This window comes from Saimiri boliviensis, chromosome 9 (assembly GCF_048565385.1).
Source record: "Saimiri boliviensis isolate mSaiBol1 chromosome 9, mSaiBol1.pri, whole genome shotgun sequence".
Lineage (NCBI taxonomy): Eukaryota > Metazoa > Chordata > Mammalia > Primates > Cebidae > Saimiri > Saimiri boliviensis.
In genome coordinates this window covers 102863251-102881256 of record NC_133457.1, presented here as the reverse complement: position 1 = coordinate 102881256, position 18006 = coordinate 102863251, and the positions used below count along the sequence as shown (strand labels likewise).

General features: G+C 42.4%; 1 protein-coding gene across 4 annotated transcripts in view; it reads right to left on the bottom strand.

Annotated features, from left to right (window-relative positions):
* Positions 1-18006, bottom strand: part of PPP1R16B (protein phosphatase 1 regulatory subunit 16B) — a 120507-nt gene that overhangs the window by 73683 nt on the left and 28818 nt on the right. For all 4 annotated transcript variants that reach the window (XM_074406531.1, XM_074406533.1, XM_003936380.4 and 1 more), the window contains one exon: positions 15943-16292. In XM_074406531.1, coding sequence (XP_074262632.1) covers positions 15943-16192 — 250 coding nt within the window. In that variant the 5' untranslated portion in view covers positions 16193-16292. The remainder of the gene's footprint in view (positions 1-15942; positions 16293-18006) is intronic.

The following is an 18006-nucleotide window of genomic DNA, read 5'->3' as shown; positions in this document are numbered from 1 at the left end:
TATTGGACAGCACATTTCCACCACGGGAAAAAATTTCTGTTAGACAATTCTGGTCTAGAAGGCAAATGCTCATTGCATTTATGAATGACATGGAGTAGAAACTGCTGGTAAATATTTCATTTGAGGTGGATACATTTCATTATGTCCTGGCCAGTATCCATTCTCCCTCCTTCTGGAAATAGCATCCCAATATTTTAGGGGGAGTGGGTGGGTACAACATAATCCCAGTGTCAGACCATGTGTTTGGGAGAAGCAGACTCTAGGAGTGGGCATATAGCTCCAATCAGACCAATCACAGCCCTGCTTCCCTAATCTAGCCATTGCAATTGACTCAGGAATTGACCTCATAGCCAATGAGGTTCCATTCTGGGACTTGTTGGTCCTGGGACACTTCTGGGAAAAGAAATTATTCTTATTGAGGTTACCATAATGATTTAGAATATATATTTCAAGCTGCTGATAGTCATCTTCTAAGAGACATTTCTTGGTAGTCTGTGTATCCACATGTGCCTGAAGCTGTGCTATCTTTGAACTTCTCCACTACACGAACACTGTTTTGCTAACCTTATTAATTTGAGTTTTTGTCACTGGTGACACAAAAGTCCTAACTAATCATTCAAGAATCCAAAATTATCTGAGCAAGTAGATAATTGGGCTCAAAACTCAACAAGATAAATGTAGAGCTTGACCTCAATGTTAAAAATCAACTGTGTGTCCAGGAAGGCTTTTGGGGTATTGATAATGTTCTGTTTCTTGATCTGAGTGCTGATTAGTTACATAGGTATGCTCAGCATATGAAAATACAACTAGTTTTACCCTTTTCTGTCTAATGATTATGCTTCAACAAATACTTTTTTAAAAAATCAGGGTGGGGAAAATGTAGCTTCATTAATGGGAAACTGACTTGGGGGGGGGTTGTTTTTTTATAAATTCAATATGAGTCAACAGCAGCTACCCAAAAAGCAAATGGAAACTCAAGCCATACTAACAGGAAAACTCAACCAGAACGAGGAAAGTGACAGTTCCATTCACTCTAGAGTGAGCCAGATCAGACTTCAGGAAGAGTGTAGACAAAGCAGAGCACATTCACAAATCTCAAAGCCACATGTCATAAAAGAATAGCAAAAGGAACAGAAGTAGTTAGCCTGGAGAGAGGGGAGAGAGGATAGCATATGGATAGGACTCAGATCTCCAGGCCCACTGAAACACTGAAATGATCAGACAACCTTGTCATCTGCAAATAATGTTCTCTTCTATATAGAAACCCCCAAGGTAACTCGCTGAAAAACCGAGACTAAGGTGAATTCAGTAAACTGGCTTTGTATAACACTGTACAAAACCCAAAGTCCTTCTTTTAGAACATTAAACAGGACTTACATGAAAAACACAAAAACCCTACAGCTTTCCTAAAGGACATGAAAGAATACATGTTTAACAGAGACATGTGCCATTTGCCTGCTTAGAAAAACTCAGCACGGTAAACATACCAGTCTGGTCCTAATTAATTAATTAAATTTTAAAAATACTTTTAAGTTCAGGGGTACAAGTGTAGGTTTGCTATGTAGGTAAACTTGTGTCATGGGAGTTTGTTGTACAGATTATTTCATTCCCCAGGTATTAAGCCCAGTACCCATTAGTTATTCTTTCTGATCTCCTCCCTCCTCCCACCCTCCACTCCCCAGTAGGGTCCAGTGTGTGTTGTCCCCCTCTATGGTCCATGTGTTTTCATCGTTTAGCTCCCACTTATAAGTGAGAACATGCAGTATTTGGTTTTCTGTCCCTGTGTTAGTTTGCTGAGGACAATGGCCTCCAGCTCCATCCATGTCCCTGCAAAGCTTTGGAGAAATCTGTTTTTGAGGTTTGGCGGGAAAACCGGACCAAATAGTCCGAAATATTATTTGAACAGCTGAAACTAACCATGGACATTTTGAAAAAGAAGAGCAATCTGAGGAAAAACTTGCTTTTATCACACATTAAGCCACAATATAAAGCTACAAGGATCAAAGCGGTGTGTAACTGGCACCAAAACAGGTGGCTGGAACAGAACAGACATCTTGGAGAGTTACCCTACATTACAGATAAGGCTGTAGAGTACAAGGGTGGCCTCACAAACTTGTGGGAAAGGAACGAATGTTGGGATAGTTGATAATGCTTTGGAAACAAAATATATGCAGATTTTCATTTAGTACTCTATCTTAAAATGAATTTCAGAAATATTACATATTTATTTAAATAAGGCCCCCCAGAAGAAAACATAGGTTTAATGTACATCACTAGATGAGGAAACATTTTAGAGCAAGAGCTCATAAACTTCTTCTGTAAAGGGCCAGAGAGTAAATATTTTCATCTTTGCAGGCTATATGGTCTCTGTTACAACTCAGCTCTGCCACTGTAATGTGAAAGCAGCCATAGATAATATGCAAATGAGTGGGCATGGTTGTATTCCAATAAAACTTTATTTACAAAAACAGACAGTGGGAAGATTTGCCCGTCAGGCCATAGTTTTTTGGTCCCTCCTTAGGGATAAAAGCAAAAAATAAGACGATTTTTAAAAAAGAAATCAAGTATCATTACATTTGACTATATAAAAAATAAGAACTCTAAGACATAAAAAACTTACTATCAACAAAACGTTAAAGCAAACACATTCACACACTGCAGAAAATATACGAACCATACATGAAAACAAAGGGTTGGCATCTCTCCCTCCAATGTCATTCTCTCCCTTTCGCTCCTTCTCCCTGTCTCCTCTCACACACACAAACATACACACGCACAATTGTTGAAACTAATAAAAAGCACACTAGTAAAAAAAATGGACAAATAGTTCAGGTCCAGTGGCTCATGCCTGTAATCCCAGCACTTTGGGAGGCCAAGGCAGGCGGATCACCTGAGGTCGGGAGTTCGAGACCAGCCTGGCCAACATAGTGAAACCCCATCTCTACTAAAAATACAAAAATTACCCGGGGTGGTGGCAGCTGCCTGTAATCCTAGCTGCTGGGGAGGCCGAGGCAGGAGAATTGCTTGAACATGGGAGGCAGAGGCTGCAGTGAGCTGAGATCAGACCACTGTACTCCAGCCTGGGTGACAGTGAGACTCTATCTCAAAAAAAAAAAAAAAAAAAAAAAAAAAAAAAAATCAACAACTGACTAGACAACTCAAAGAAGGAGAGAGGTGACCAGTAAGCTTAATGAATAGGTATTAAACCTTCAATGTCTCGATTTTAGTCAAATTAAGACAACAGGACTGTTTTCCTTATAACAGATATATCAGCAAAGGAGTGTTTCCAATGTCATCATCCAGCATTGATGTGGCAGGTAGAGGTGAGGTAGGGGAGACATCAGGGATGGATACAACACAGCCGATGCAACCTCTCCAATTGCCAAAGGAGTGGTTTATATCAAGTCCTCAAAACCAATGAACTTCTAGGACTCTACCTAGTAAATAATCAAAGCTATGGCCAAATACTTTTAATTTTAATTTTATTTAGTTAGTTTTTTGGAGACAGGGTCTCACTTTATCACCTGGGCTGGAGTGCAGGGCCACAATCATGGCTTATTGCAGCATCGACCTCCTGGGCTCAAGAGTTCCTCCCACCTCTGCCCCCCAAGTAGCTAAGACCACAGGCACGCGTCACCACACCTGGATAATTTTTTAAATTTTGTATAGATAATGGAGTTCACTATGCTTACCTAGGTTAGTCTCTAACTCCTAGGCTCAAGAGATCCTCCCTTCTCGGCCTCTCCAAGTGCTGGGATTTACAGGCATGAGCCATTACGCCTGGCCAACCAAATAATTTTATACATTAATATTCACCATGGTATAATTTATAGTAGCAAAAATTGAGAATGGCCTCAAAATACAATAATAAGAAAGCAGTTGCATAAATTATGGAACATCCAGACAGGATATATAAGGTCATCATTAGAAATCTCTTTTTCCAAAGTGTGTGTAAAGACAAAACAAAATATTCAACCTCTCAACAGCATTTGATAGAGCCAACAATCCTTTCTTCCAGGCTTCTGAGATGCCACACTATTCCTAGTTTTCTTTCTACCTTCTGAGTAGATGATTCTGGACTTCTTTGTTCTCTTCTTCTTGGGTCAACATGCAGCTATTGAGGTGTAGCAGGGCTTTCTCTAGTGTTCCCTTCTTTGCTCCAACTACCCTGGCTTCCTAAATGACCTCATACAGTCCCATGGCTTTGAAAAGACTGCACTCCTATGATGTAATGATTTCCCAAGTATTGTAACCATCCCTAATATCTCCCTGAGCTCCAGACTCACATATTCATCTGCCTCCTCAGGATCTCCAGGCAGATGCTAAAAGGACATGTCAACTTGGACAGTCCTATAGAACTCACTTCTTTCCAAATCCCCACCTCCTTCCTACTCTGATCTTCCAAGTCTCAAAATGTGGCACTGTCATCCATCTAGGTGTTCAAGCCAAAAACCAAAGAGTCATCACTGAGTCCCTCCCTCATCACTCAACACAGAAGCCCTGTGGGCTCCACCTTCTCATTTCTGCAACACCCAGTGACCACCACAGGCTCTCACCAAGCCTACTGTGATGGCTTCTCACGAGCCTCCATGCTCTCCTCATGGCTCTCTGAAAATAGACTCCTACAATCTATTCTACACTCAGCAAACGGGAAAATCCATCCCTAATTCAAAATCTATATCTTATCCCCCTTCAAAACCACCAGTGGCTTTTCATCACAACCAAATACACAGTTCCAACTCCCGTCTTCTAAGGGCAGTGTGCTCTCCCCCAGAGCACCTCCTCCCGCTACCCCTCCACCTCCCATCTTTCTCCTGTCTTCAAACAAGCCAAGCCCATTCCCGTCACATATCCTTTGTACATGCCCTCCAGACTCCTCCACATTCAGGTCTCAGCCCAAATCACCTCCTCAGACAGGCTCTCCCTGATACCACAGCTCTAGCAAATGACTAATTTTGCAGAATTCACAAGTGAATGTTAGGGTAAAAGTTGTTTTTACTTTTATATTTTTATTATTTGTTTATTTTTTAGGGATAGAGTCTTGCTCTGTCACTTAGGTTGGAGTGCAGTGGCACCATCATAGCTCACTGCAGTCTTGAGCTCCTGGGCTCAAGCAATCCTCCTTCCTCAGCCTCCCAAAGCTCTAGGATTACAAGCATGAGCTACCACAATTGGCCTTAAAAGTTGCTTTTTAAATGCACACAAACTCACTCCTTGTTTGTGTGTAGATCCGAACGGTTGAAGACAGCTGGGCTCACTCTCTGCCCCATCTGTTCCTCTAGATCTTCCTTTCGTGCCTGAGGAACTCAGCACCTGACTTGAGACTGCATCAAAGGCTTCCTTGCATTCTGCTTTCTGGTTAGATTTCTCACTGAAAGCACCAGAATGGCAGGGGCATGGAGTGGCAGCCACTGCTCCTGTTAGGCAGCCCTCTCCATATGGTACCTTCTTTAGGTTGCATAGGTTCCATTTCCTTGTCTCCTTCAGGCCCTGGGGTGGGGGTGGGTGGTAAGATCTCCCCACTTTTCCTATCTCAGGTTATTGCCCTATTCCTTGTTTATCCCATAAACCAGTGGTTCTAAAAGTGGTTCCCTAGATTCTTTCAGGGTAGTAAAAGGTCAAAACTATTTTCATAGTAACACTAAGAAATTATTTGCATTTTTCCACTGTGTTGACATTTGCACTGATGGTGTAAAAGCAATGGTGGGTAAAACTACTGTTGCTTTAACAGAATTAACTCAGTGGCACCCAGCTGTACTAGTAATCCCCATATTTACTGCTTTGTATGTGCAATCAAAAGAAAAATATCAATACCAGTTTCCCTTAAAAATGTCCTTGATAAAGCAGTACAATGTATTAATTTTATGAAACCTCAATCCTTGAGTACATGTCCTTTTAACATTCTGTATGACAAAATGGGAAGTTCACAAAAAGAATAATCATTATTTCCATCTGCATTACTTGAGCCATTTTTTTAAGTTGTGTACTAAGCTAGCCTCTTCTCTCATGGAGCACTATTTTTACTTAAAGGATGTCTAGCAAACAATGGTTATTCAGACTTGAGTATTTAACAGGCTTTTTTTTTCCCCTAAAAACAGCAAATGGATCTTCTCAAAATGGACAGCATTTGTTACAACTGATAGAGTTTGAACTTTTAAGCAAAAATCCAAATTTTAGAAAACTTTTATAGCTACCATGAACTTAACAGTTTCCCAGTTCTTAAAGAATTGTATGGCAAGATTGGTGTTGAAACTATATATTTTCTTATATTGTATAAAGCAATGTGTCAACATTTGGAAGATCTGTATAACTCAGTGAACCAATATTTTCTAACAGATCCGATGCATTACATTTTTTAAAAAAGTACACATGAGTAAAAGAATCATCCAAAATGCAAGACAGTCCAGTGGATTTTGATGTAAACTGATATGGCTTCAGATTCCACACTGGAACTAACCTTTAAGAAACTACTACTTGTTGAGTTTAGATGTAGTATCAAAGAATATCTACAGTATCTGAAAAAGCAATTAAAATATTTCCTCCCTTTTCCAACTACATAAGATGTTCTTTATTTACTTCAACCAAAATAACATATCACAACAGATTGAAGGCAGAAGCAGATAAGAGACTCCAACTGTCTTCCGTTAAGTCAGATCTTTAAAAGATTCGCAAAATATAAAACAAGGGTACTCTCCTCACTGCTTTTTTTTTGTTTTGAAAAATATCATTTTTTAATAAAAATATTTATGTTAACATGTGGCGGTTTTAAAAACATGTCCACAAATTCTTCTCTCTTTAAAAGATGGAGCTTAATTCCCCACCCCTTGAGTGTGGGCTGGACCTAGTGAGTCATTTCTCATGAATAGAAGATGGTAGAAGTGATGGTATGTGATTTCCAGTGTGAGGTCATAAAGGCATTGTGTCTTCCTCTATCTCTTGGATCACTCACTCTGAAAAAAGCCACCTGCCATGCTGAGAGAAAACTCAAGCTGTCCTATAGAGAGTGTCATATGGCGGGGAACTGTGGCCTGCTGCCAAAAGCCAGGCCAGTAAGCCATCTTGGAAGTGGATTCTCCAGCCCCAGGTAAATCCTGAAGTGACTGCAACCTTATGAGAGATCCTGAACTGCAACTGCCCAGCTAGGCTGCTCTGGATCCCTGAGCCACAGAAATTGTGTGAGGCAGTAAATGTTTATTGTTTTAAGCTGTTCAATTTTGAGCTCATCTGCTACACAGAAGTAGATAGTTAGTCAACATATAATGAGTTTATCATTCTGATTTAATGAATGAATAAATATTTAATGCCTCCATTTAAATTTCGAATACAGTAAATATGGGTAGACAGCACCAGTTAAACCAACACTCTTAGGAGTTATCAGGTTTTAAGAATGTAAAGGGGCTCTGAGACCTAAAAGTTTGAGGGCCACTTCCCTAAACCCTTTACAAAATGTCCTTGATCAAACTTTCCTGAAGTCTCCACATATAAAATCACCATTTGTTTCCTTCCAGGACGCTGCCTGACACAACAATATCAAAATATTATCAATGGTTGTTGCTATTCAGTGGGAGTATGGGTGATTTTTTCTTCTTCTTAATGCTTCCTTTTTTTCTGTACTTCTAAAAGTTTCTATAACAAGAATGGGGATTTTTCATGTGCAGAAAACAGAACTGGATCCCTTTCTGACACCTTACACTAAAATTAACTCCAGATGGATTAAAGGCTTAAACATAAGACCTAACACCATAAAAACCCTAGAAGAAAACCTAGGCAAAACCATTCAGGACATAGGCATAGGCAAGGACTTCATGACTAAAACACCAAAAGCAATGGCAACAAAAGCCAAAATAGAAAAATGGGATCTAATTAAACTCCAGAGCTTCTGTACAGCAAAAGAAACAATCATTAGAGTGAAATGGCAACCAACAGAATGGGAAAAAATTTTTGCAATCTACCCATCTGACAAAGGGCTAATATCCACAATCTACAAATAACTAAAACAGATTTACAAGAAAAAAACAAACAAACCCTTTCAAAAGTGGGCAAAGGACATGAACAGACAGTTTTCAAAAGCAGACATATATGAGGCCAACAAACATATGAAAAAATGCTCATCATCACTGGTCATTAGAGAAATGCAAATCAAAATCACATTGAGATACCATCTCATGCCAGTTAGAATGGCGATCATTAAAAAATCTAGAGACAGCACATGCTGGAGAGGATGTGGAGAAATAGGAACACTTTTACACTGTTGGTGGGAGTGTAAATTAGTTCAACCATTGTGGAAGACAGTGCGGTGATTCCTTAAGGTTCTAGAAATAGAAATCCATTTGACCCAGCAACCTCATTACTGGGTATATATCCAAAGGATTATAAATAATTCTATTACAAAGACACATGCACACATATGCTCGCCACGGCACTGTTTACAATAGCAAAGACCTGGAACCAATCCAAATGCCCATCGATGATAGACTAGACAAGGAAAATGTGGCACATATACACCATGGAATACTATGCAGCCATAAAAATCATGAGTTTGTGTCCTTTGTAGGGACATGGATGAATCTGGAAATCATCATTCTCAGCAAAGACACAAGAACAGAAAATCAAACACCACATGTTCTCACTCATAGCCGGGTGTTGAACAATGAGAACACATAGACACAGGGAGGGGAGCATCACACAGTGGGGACTGTTGAGGAGGACTAGGGGAGGGACAGCAGGGGGTGGGGAGGTTGGAGAGGGATAACATGGGGAGAAATGCCAGATATTGGTGACAGGGGGATGGAGGCAGCAAACCACACTGCCATGTAGGTACCTATACAACAATCCTGCATGACCTGCACATGTACCCCAGAACCTAAAGTACAATAAAAATATATATATAAAGAAAAAAATGGGGCTTTAAAAAATATATAATTAGAAGAAAAGAAACTTCCCTTTTCAAAATCACCAAAAGTGAAAGTCAGAGCTAGTTCCTGTAGATGAGCCAATGGTTTAAGGTGTGGGGTGGCAGGGCCTAGGTGTTCAGCGCTGTGCCTGGGGGTGGGGTAGGGGGGTTGCAGGTGGCAGGGATGAGTGGGCACCCCACCCACCTCTCTTTAGTCAGAACATCTCCTTCCTTTGTTTTACATATTGAGTTTCTGCATAATATCTCATTAAAAGAAAAGTTTCCACTGCTTAAAAAAAGAGTTTGAAAACCTTTACAGTGAGAAAAATCATTAAATTTAATAAGAGTTAAATTTAGAGTACAGAAGAATCACTCAAACATTTTTTTGAATGAGAATTTCCATAAAGAAAACCCTACACATTCTGAGAGAAAAACAGAAGTCTCCAACAACTTAACATAAATTTGATGATTTCAAGGGAGGCTGGGCCGTTGCAGCCCTAGAAAGAAGTTATATCTGGGGGCCCCCAAATCAAAGGGCCCAAGAGGCCAGCAGAAACATCAGGATGCTTAAGGCCAAAACAAACACAGATCAGAACTGCAACTGAGGGTTCTCTTGTTTTCTAGTGAAAACAAAAGCAGGAAGTTCAAGACTGCCTGGTGGTTAAATGCATGGGCTTCAGAGACAACTAATCTGGGTTTGATTCCTGGTCTGAAGACACTTAAAACCTGTGACACCTTGGAAAGTGACTTAGTCTCTCTGAGCTTCAGATTTATCATCTGTAAAATGGGGGATGAGAATTAACATAGTGAATAGCCGTTTTGGAAGACAGTACAGCAGTTTCTTAAAAAGTTAAACATAGAAAACCACATGTGAACAAAGTATTTCAGAGAAAAAAAAAAAACAAGTTAAACATATATCAGGCATAGTGTCTCACGTCTGTAATCCCAGCACTTTGGGAGGCTGAGGTGGGCAGATCATGAGGTCAGGAGATCAAGACCATGCTGGCCAACATGATGAGACCCCATCTCTATTAAAAATACAACAATTAGCTGGACATGGTGGTACGTGCCTGTAATCCCAGCTACTCAGGAGGCTAAGGCAGGAGAACCAGGGAGTTGGAAGTTGTGAGCTGAGATCGTGCCACTGCACACCAGACTGGGAAACAGAGTGAAACTCTGCCTCAAAAAAAAAAAAAAAAGTTAAACATAATTTACCATATGACCCAACAATTCTATTCCTAGGTAACAACCCAAGAAAAATGAAAATGTATATCCACACAAAGACTTGTACCCAAATGTGCTTACTAGCATTATTCATCATACCCCAAAACAGAAATAATACAAATGTTCACCTACTGGTGAATAGATAAACAAAATGTGGTATATCTACACAATGGAATACTGCAGAGCAATGATAGGGAATTAAGCTCTGATACATGATACCACACCGAGAATGAACCTTGAAAGCAGTATTCTGAATGAAAGAAGCCAACTATAAAGATCATATATTATATGATTCCATGTAAATAATATGGCCAGAAAAGGCAAATCTATACAGGCAGAAAGTAGATTATGGTTGCCTGGGGCTGGGAACCAGCAGTCACTGCAAATGGACAAGAGGCTTCTTTTTGGGATGATGAAAATGCTTTTCGTTTGTTTTTGAGATGGAGTCTTGCTCTGTCACCCAGGCTGGAGTGCAGTGGTTTGATCACGGCTCACTGCAGCTTTAACCTCCTGGACTCAAGCAATCCTCCTGCCTAAGCCCTCCAACTAGCTGGGACCACAGGCATATGCCACCATGCCTGGCTTTTTTTTTTTTTTTTTTTTTTCAGTACAGACAGGCTTTCCAGGCTGGTCTAGAACTCCTGGGCTTAAGCGATCCTCTACCTTGGCCTCCCAAAGTGCCAGGATTACAGGTGTGAGCCAATCCACCCACCAATGGAAATGTTTTATAAATGGATTGTGGCTGATGGATGCACAACTCTGTAAATTTACTGAAAATCATTGAATTGTACACTCAAAATGGGCAAATTTTATAATATGTAAACTGAACCCCAAGCTATATTTTTAAAATGGATTTTTACTCTCTAACCTCCGAGAGTTGCTGTGAGGATTAACCGAGATACCATGTATAAGGCAAGCTGCCTGGTACAAAGTACCTGATAAATAATAACAATGATGACAATCAGAATATGTTGTAATAATAGGTTATGTAAATGTAGAATAATAATAATTTATATCACTTATTTAGCTCTTACCATATCACTGCAAAATTTATCAACTTAATTTAACCCCCCAACAACTTTATGAAGCAGGTACATTATCATCGTCATTTTTACAGATGGGGAGACGGAGGCACCAAGAAATAAAGTAACTTTCCCAAGGATGCACAGCTAGTAAATGGTAGAGCCAGGATGTGAATCCTGGAGGACAAACTGCAGGGTCTGTGCTCCTAGCCATGTCACTACACTGTTCTCAGTAACCATCAGCTATGTATTGAGTTGCTGCTTTAACCAGTGATGGGGTGGGAGTGCAGAAAAGGCTCATGGATGGCTCCCCAGAGGTCATGCCAGACTCAAAGCTGAGGGTTACAGGAGTTAGTTACAGGAAGAGTGTCCCAGATAGACAGAATTGGATATACAAAGGTGTGGAGGTAAGATATCACAGGGGATATGGGAGGATCTGGGTGGAGCTGGCGTTGCCTGGGACAGAGGGTGATACAGTGAGAGCAGTGACCATAGGGCTCAGGTAGGTCCAAGAGCAAGGACACTAGCCTAAAGGCAATATGCGACCAGAGGACAAAACTCAGTGAGTTCCCAGCTTGCCTTTCTCAGGGAACAACTCACATTCCCCTGGCAGGTGGGGGAGGTTGACTCAGAGGCTGCTGTGAGCTCAGGGGAGCGGGGGAACTGCTGCCCCACTCTCCCACGCCGCTGTGAGCTAACACCCCGGCAGCCTCCCAAATACCAACTCCACCAGCAAGAAGCAGCCATTCCCAGCCTGCTGGAAGCAGCAGGCTCTGTAGTGCTGCCGGAAAGCTGAGCATAGCCCAGGGAGGTCAAGGGCTGACTGACGGCAGCCTCACACCCCTCATCCAAACCTAGGCACCTGTGGACCCCAAGGCCAACCCCAGAGCCTGCCACAGAGCACAGTGTTCTGGCCCCTGCCCCTCACTTGGCTGCCCCTAGAGACAGGGGGACTCACCCATGGGCTCTAGCACTTTTCTCATTCAAATTCAATATCTTCAGATCCATCTCTTTCATTTTGCCACATCTGTTCTAGATAAACATTGGCATATGCACATGAAACATTCACTGTGGCAAAAGCAAAGCTGCTGGAAAAATCTACATCAATAAGGAGCTAGGTCAAAAATTCTGGTGAATCCATACTATGGAATACTACACAGCAGTTAAAAAGAATGGCACGGATCTGTGCTGTACATGTTCTGGCATGGAAATACCTCCAAGATATACTGTTGGATGGGAACAAAAGAAAATTGCACAATAATGTATCTGGGATATTGTCACTTATGTAAAAACTTTAAAAAAGAAATCTGGCTTTATATTTCTCTTAAGTTCACAACTGCAAAGGTAAATGAGAAAAATACCTGGAAAAAAAAAGCATCAAACTAACAAAGTAATAATGGATGGACGAAAAGAAGGAAAGAGAGGAAGGAGAGAGGGAGGAGGCGAGGTGCGGAAAGGACTTTTTACTTTGTACACTTCTATGTTGATTGATTTTTTACAAGAAGAATGTATTTGTGCATGTTTAGGTTCTGAAAAGCATTAAACAAAACAAAGATAAAGGTCGTTATCACCATGCTGATACAAGTCTCAGGGTCACTTTTCAAAGAACTGTCACATCTAGGACTTTATCTAAGTCTTGCCATACCCTCTTGAGGGCAAGCTTTCAAAACCTGATTTTACAGATTAAAATACTGACCACAGTGGCTCATGCCTATAATCCCAGCATTTTGGGAGGCCAAGGTGGGTGGATCCCTTGAGGTCAGGAGTTTAAGACCAGCCTGGCCAACATGGCAAAACTTCATAATCTACTAAAAATGCAAAATTAGGTGGGTGTGGTAGTGCATGACTGTAATCCTAGCTACTTGGGAAGCTGAGGCAGGAGAATTGCTTGAACCCAGGAGGCAGAGGTTGCTGTGAGCTGAGATCGTGCCACTGTACTCCAGCCTGGGCGACAGACTGAGACTTCTTCTCAAAAACAAAAACAAAACGAAACAAAACAATTTGAACCCACAGAGGTGGAACAAGCTGCTCAAAGTCCTAGGCAGGGCAGCAGGGCTCTGTTCCCTCTACTCCCAGCCCAGTGCTCCTTCTAACCAGTACACAAGACATCAGCAAGGGGTAGGGGCTGGCAGGGGGCCGGGAGGATGTTCTGAAGTCACAGCCAGTGCACAGAGCCCCTCAGGGAGTGCCAGTGGGGCTTTGTCAGGGAAGAAGGGCATCAGTAACGTAGGGTGAGAGAAGAGCTGATGAACTTCCGCCCCCAGCAAAAATTAGACATCATGACAAGCCACCCACTGCGTGGGGATAGGGCTGCCGCATCACTCGGCAAACCGCACGTGGGAAGGAGCCTTGGGGCCATGTCCCCAAGCCCGAGATTTCACCCCTGTCTCCCCAGGGCTGCTCACCCCAGGCTCTCAGCGGAGTAGCTCCCAGCAGAGTGGTTCTAGGGATGCCTCTCGGCTCATTTCCTAGAACCCTCTGCAGCTAGGTGGAAGTGGGACTTATGCTTCTCAGAGGGTTCTAGAATCTCAAGAGCAAGGTGACTAAAACCCAGCACACTGTTGGGCTGCAAGTGTCACCACCTCTCTGTTCTCTCATTGACTAGAAGGTGTGTGCAGGGACCCAGGAAGCATGGTCAGGCCTCTCCAGGGACAGCCAGAAAGGTTTATTATTATACAGGGATGGGCCAGGGGAACCAGAGGAACGGGAGGTGTACAGACCCTGGCTGCACAATGAGCAGGCAAGACTGCCTCTGAATAAGCCCAGGGAAGGGGGCTGTGGTTAAGCCATGGATCTTCCATTCATTCTTACAACGGGGAGCAAACCTACAAGGCCATGAGGGCAGTGACAAGAGCTCGGACACTGGTGGTTCTGATCCCAGTCTGCCACCTTGGTCAAGGTTCTGAACCTCTCTATTTCAGTTCCCCCATCTGTAAAATGGGTGTTATTATACATGGCTCTTAAAGCACTGTCCAGGGAACAGGTCATGATATCTAGCTCATGAGACACAATAATAATATAACTAAATTAAATACGGCAAGTACAAGGTATCCCTAAAACCTGAAAACAGGCCAGGCACAGGTGACTCATGCCTTTAATCCCAGCACTTTGGGAGGCCAAGGCAGGTAGATCACCTGAGGTCAAGATTTCCAGACCAGATTGGCCAACATGGCAAAATCCCATCTCTATCTTAAAAAAAAAAAAGCGGGGTGTGGCAGTATATGCCTGTGATCTCAGCTACTCGGCTGGCTGAGGCAAGAGAATCTCTTGAGCCCTGGAGGCAGAGGTTACAGTGAGCCAAGATCACATCGCTGCACTCCAGCCTGGGTGACAGAGAAAGACTCCGTTTCAAAAACAACAACAACAACAACAACAACAACAAAAAAAAACTGGAAACACATGTTTGTTTATATTTATTTACTCATTCACTTTACAGATTGAAAATGTCCCAGACAATATTGTCTCTATCTATGTTTTCAGACTTTATAGACATCCTCTGATAATGTAAATAAAATGCACTAAGTAAAACATTACTAATCACTTTCTCAGCATAAGGGACCATGTTTAAGGACTTCACAGGGATTTTCTAACTTAATGTTCACAGCAAGCCCTTAAAGTAGATTTTCTTATTAGCCCCATTTTACAGAGGTGGAAACAAAGTACAGAGAGAAGCAGCAACTTGTCTGCTTGTCAAGCGCACACAGGGAACTGACAAAGCCAGTTTTAGATTCAGGTAGTCTCACTTCGGAGTCCATCCTGCTAAACCATTTATGACTACAGCAAAGGCTACATATAAGAAATACACGGAACAGCATTTAGAGGGTGCCAGGCATGGGGTCTGGCACAGAGGAGAGCTTTATAAAATGCCAGATCCTATGAGTATTGTGCTCTTGGTGGGGAAAAACCAGATCCAACTTGTTCACCACTTTATCTAGGAAAGTAATGCGAAAGAAGTAGGGTGTCTATAAATATTTGTGGGAGAGAAAGAAAGTTATTATGGCATTCATTAGCCAAAGGCTGGAATCCTTGTTTCCAAAATTAAAAAAAAAAAAAAAAAAAAAAGTTGGGCAAGGTGGCTTGCCTATAATCTTAGCTACTTGGGAGGCTGAGGCATGAGGATCCTTTTAAGCTGGGAGTTTGAGACCAGCCTGGGCAACACAGTGAGACCCTATGTCTAAATAAATAAATACATAAAAATGAATGAAGATGTTTAATCAACAAGTCTAGGCCTGGTGCCGTGGCTCATGCCTGTAATCCCAGCACTTTGGGAGACCACTGCGGACAGGTCGCTTGAGCTCAGGTGTTCAAGACCAGCCTGAGCAACAAAATGAAACCCCCACTTCTAAAAAAAATTATTTTAAAAAAATTAGCTGGGTATATCAGGCCACTGTGCTCCAGCCTGGGCAACAAGATCGAAACTCCATCTAAAAAAAAAAAAAGAAAGAAAGAAAATAATTAGCTGAGTATGGTGGCAGTGTGCCTGTGGTCCCAGCTACTCAGGAAGCTGAGGTGGAAGATCACTTGAGCCTGGGTGGCAGAGGTTGCAGTGAGCCAAGATCCCGCCACTATGCTCCAGCCTGGGAGACAAGAGTGAGACCCGCCTTAGAAAAAAGAAAAAAGTCTAAGATAAATTTCAAGCTTTTCATAGGAGGGTCCACTTCCTAAGAGGAGTGGGGCTGCTGGAACTTGGAAAAGGGTCTGCAGACCCGCCTTGCCCACACATCTACTGCACAGAACCTGGATTCCAAGCCCTGATCAGAGGCCAAGGCAGCTGCATGGCGGCCAAGGCACAGAGGGGCCTACCTTCCTCGGCGTCATTCCTCAGCGAGGCCTCCAGCAGGGCCACGCTGGCCTCGAAGGACACTTTCCTGCGGCGGCCGCCCGCGCTGCGCTTCCGCTCATGCTTCCGCTTGCGGTGCTCCAAGTCCTGCTCGTACTGTGCCCACTTCTTCAGCTGCTGGGCCCGGCGCTTCTGGGCGGCGCGCAGCCGCTCCAGCGTGGGCACCTTCTCCAGCAGCTGCAGCTCCGTCAGCAGGTCCACGTGGCTGGCCATGGCCACCGCCCTCCCCACACCCTGGCTGGGGGCTAGCACGGTGCACCGGGGGCCAGGGCAGCGCGGGGCCTCTGCTGGGGCTGGGGCCTCATGGTGGGGCCTGTGGCAAGGAGGGAGACACAGATGAACACATGTGTCAGACTCCACAACTCAGATCCAATTATGTGAGATCACCCCGCCGCCCCGTGTTCAAAACACTTTTGAGGTTTTCCTTCCATTGCTCGGAGAAAAATGTAAACCCTTACAGTAGCCCTCTAAGTATCAGCAAGGTCTGGCTGTACTGTCTAATACAGTATCCAGTAGCCACCCGTGGCTATTTACATTTAAATTAATTAGAATAAAGTAAAATAATTTAGTTCCTTGGTTACACTATCCACATTTCATGTGCATGGTCGCCACATGCTTCATATTGGATGGTGCAGATAGAGAATATTTCCATCGCTACAAAAAGCTCTGTTGGATAGTGTTGGTTGTCTGCCTCTCTAGCCATCAACAGGAAGCATGCCCTTTTCGTTTTCTTAAATAGAATCCCCTTACTTTAAGGATTTGCGTTTGTGGGTGCTGGAACAGAAGGGGTACAGGAAGGGTCAGGACATGATGGGGGCTGCAGATCCCCCATAATCTGGAGACTATACAAATGTTCAAGGCCTCAGAAATATGACTATCTGATGCTTTTGCTCAAGCTCTTTTGTTCTGATCACTAAGGGATGCAAGTTGTTATGGAGACGGGAGGGACTGGACTAGAAAGAGACCAGAAGAAATAACATACTATTGCCTGTGGTTCTCAAAGTGTGGTCCGGGAACCCCCTAGGGAATCCCTGAAACCCTTTCAAGAAGTCCATAGGTCAAAACTATTTTCATAACGATACTAAGATATTACTAATATTTCCACTCATTATCTCATGAATATACAGGGGTTTCCAAAGCTGTATCAAAAGCAACATTGCAACACACTAAATGCAGAAATAGAAGAACCCAGCTGCTGCTAAGTTCAACATAAAGAATTTTGCAAAATTTTTAAACATCACTTTGCTTGCTAAATTTTTGTTTGTTTGTTTTGAAAAATAGCTATTTTTCAAGGCCGGGTGCGGTGGCTCATGCCTGTAATCCTAGCACTTTGGGAGGCCAAGGTGGGTGGATCACCTGAGGTCAGGAGTTCAAGACCAGCCTGGCCATCATGGTGAAACCCCATCTTAAAAAAAGAAAGAAAGAAAGAAAGAAAAAAAGCTCTTTTTCATCAAAATGTTACATATTATATGTTATATTCTTATAATAGTCTAATAAAAATATGTTGTAGATTATGTTGTTATAATATATCATGGGTTTATGGTTTTATCTTAAAGGAATCAATGCTATTTAAAAAAATTTTTCAGTATTCATTTATAATATGATAAATATTGACAGATATAATCCACATAAACAAAAGCTCTTTGGGATCCTCAATGTAAGGAACTAAAGAAACCATGAGACCAAAAGGTTTGAAAAATGCTGAACTACTAGGACATAGAAAATCTTAAAAGTTTCTCTCTTTGGATGACCTTTAAAAAAAAATTATACCTCTTGCTCTCATGAGTCTCAAACAACATGAGGTCAACAAAATTTCAGAGTCTAAAGCCAGCTGGTCTTCAGCACGGATTCTATGACTCTCAGACACAGAGGGAAAGGGTTTTAGGACAGTCACTTGATCCTCTCTAAGCCTGTTCCCCTACCTGCAAAGTGTTCTATCCACCTCCCAGAAGTTACAGGTACAAGGAATAAAAAGAGCTGGGGCTGGGTGCAGGGGCTTATGCCTGCATTCTCAACATTTTGGGAGT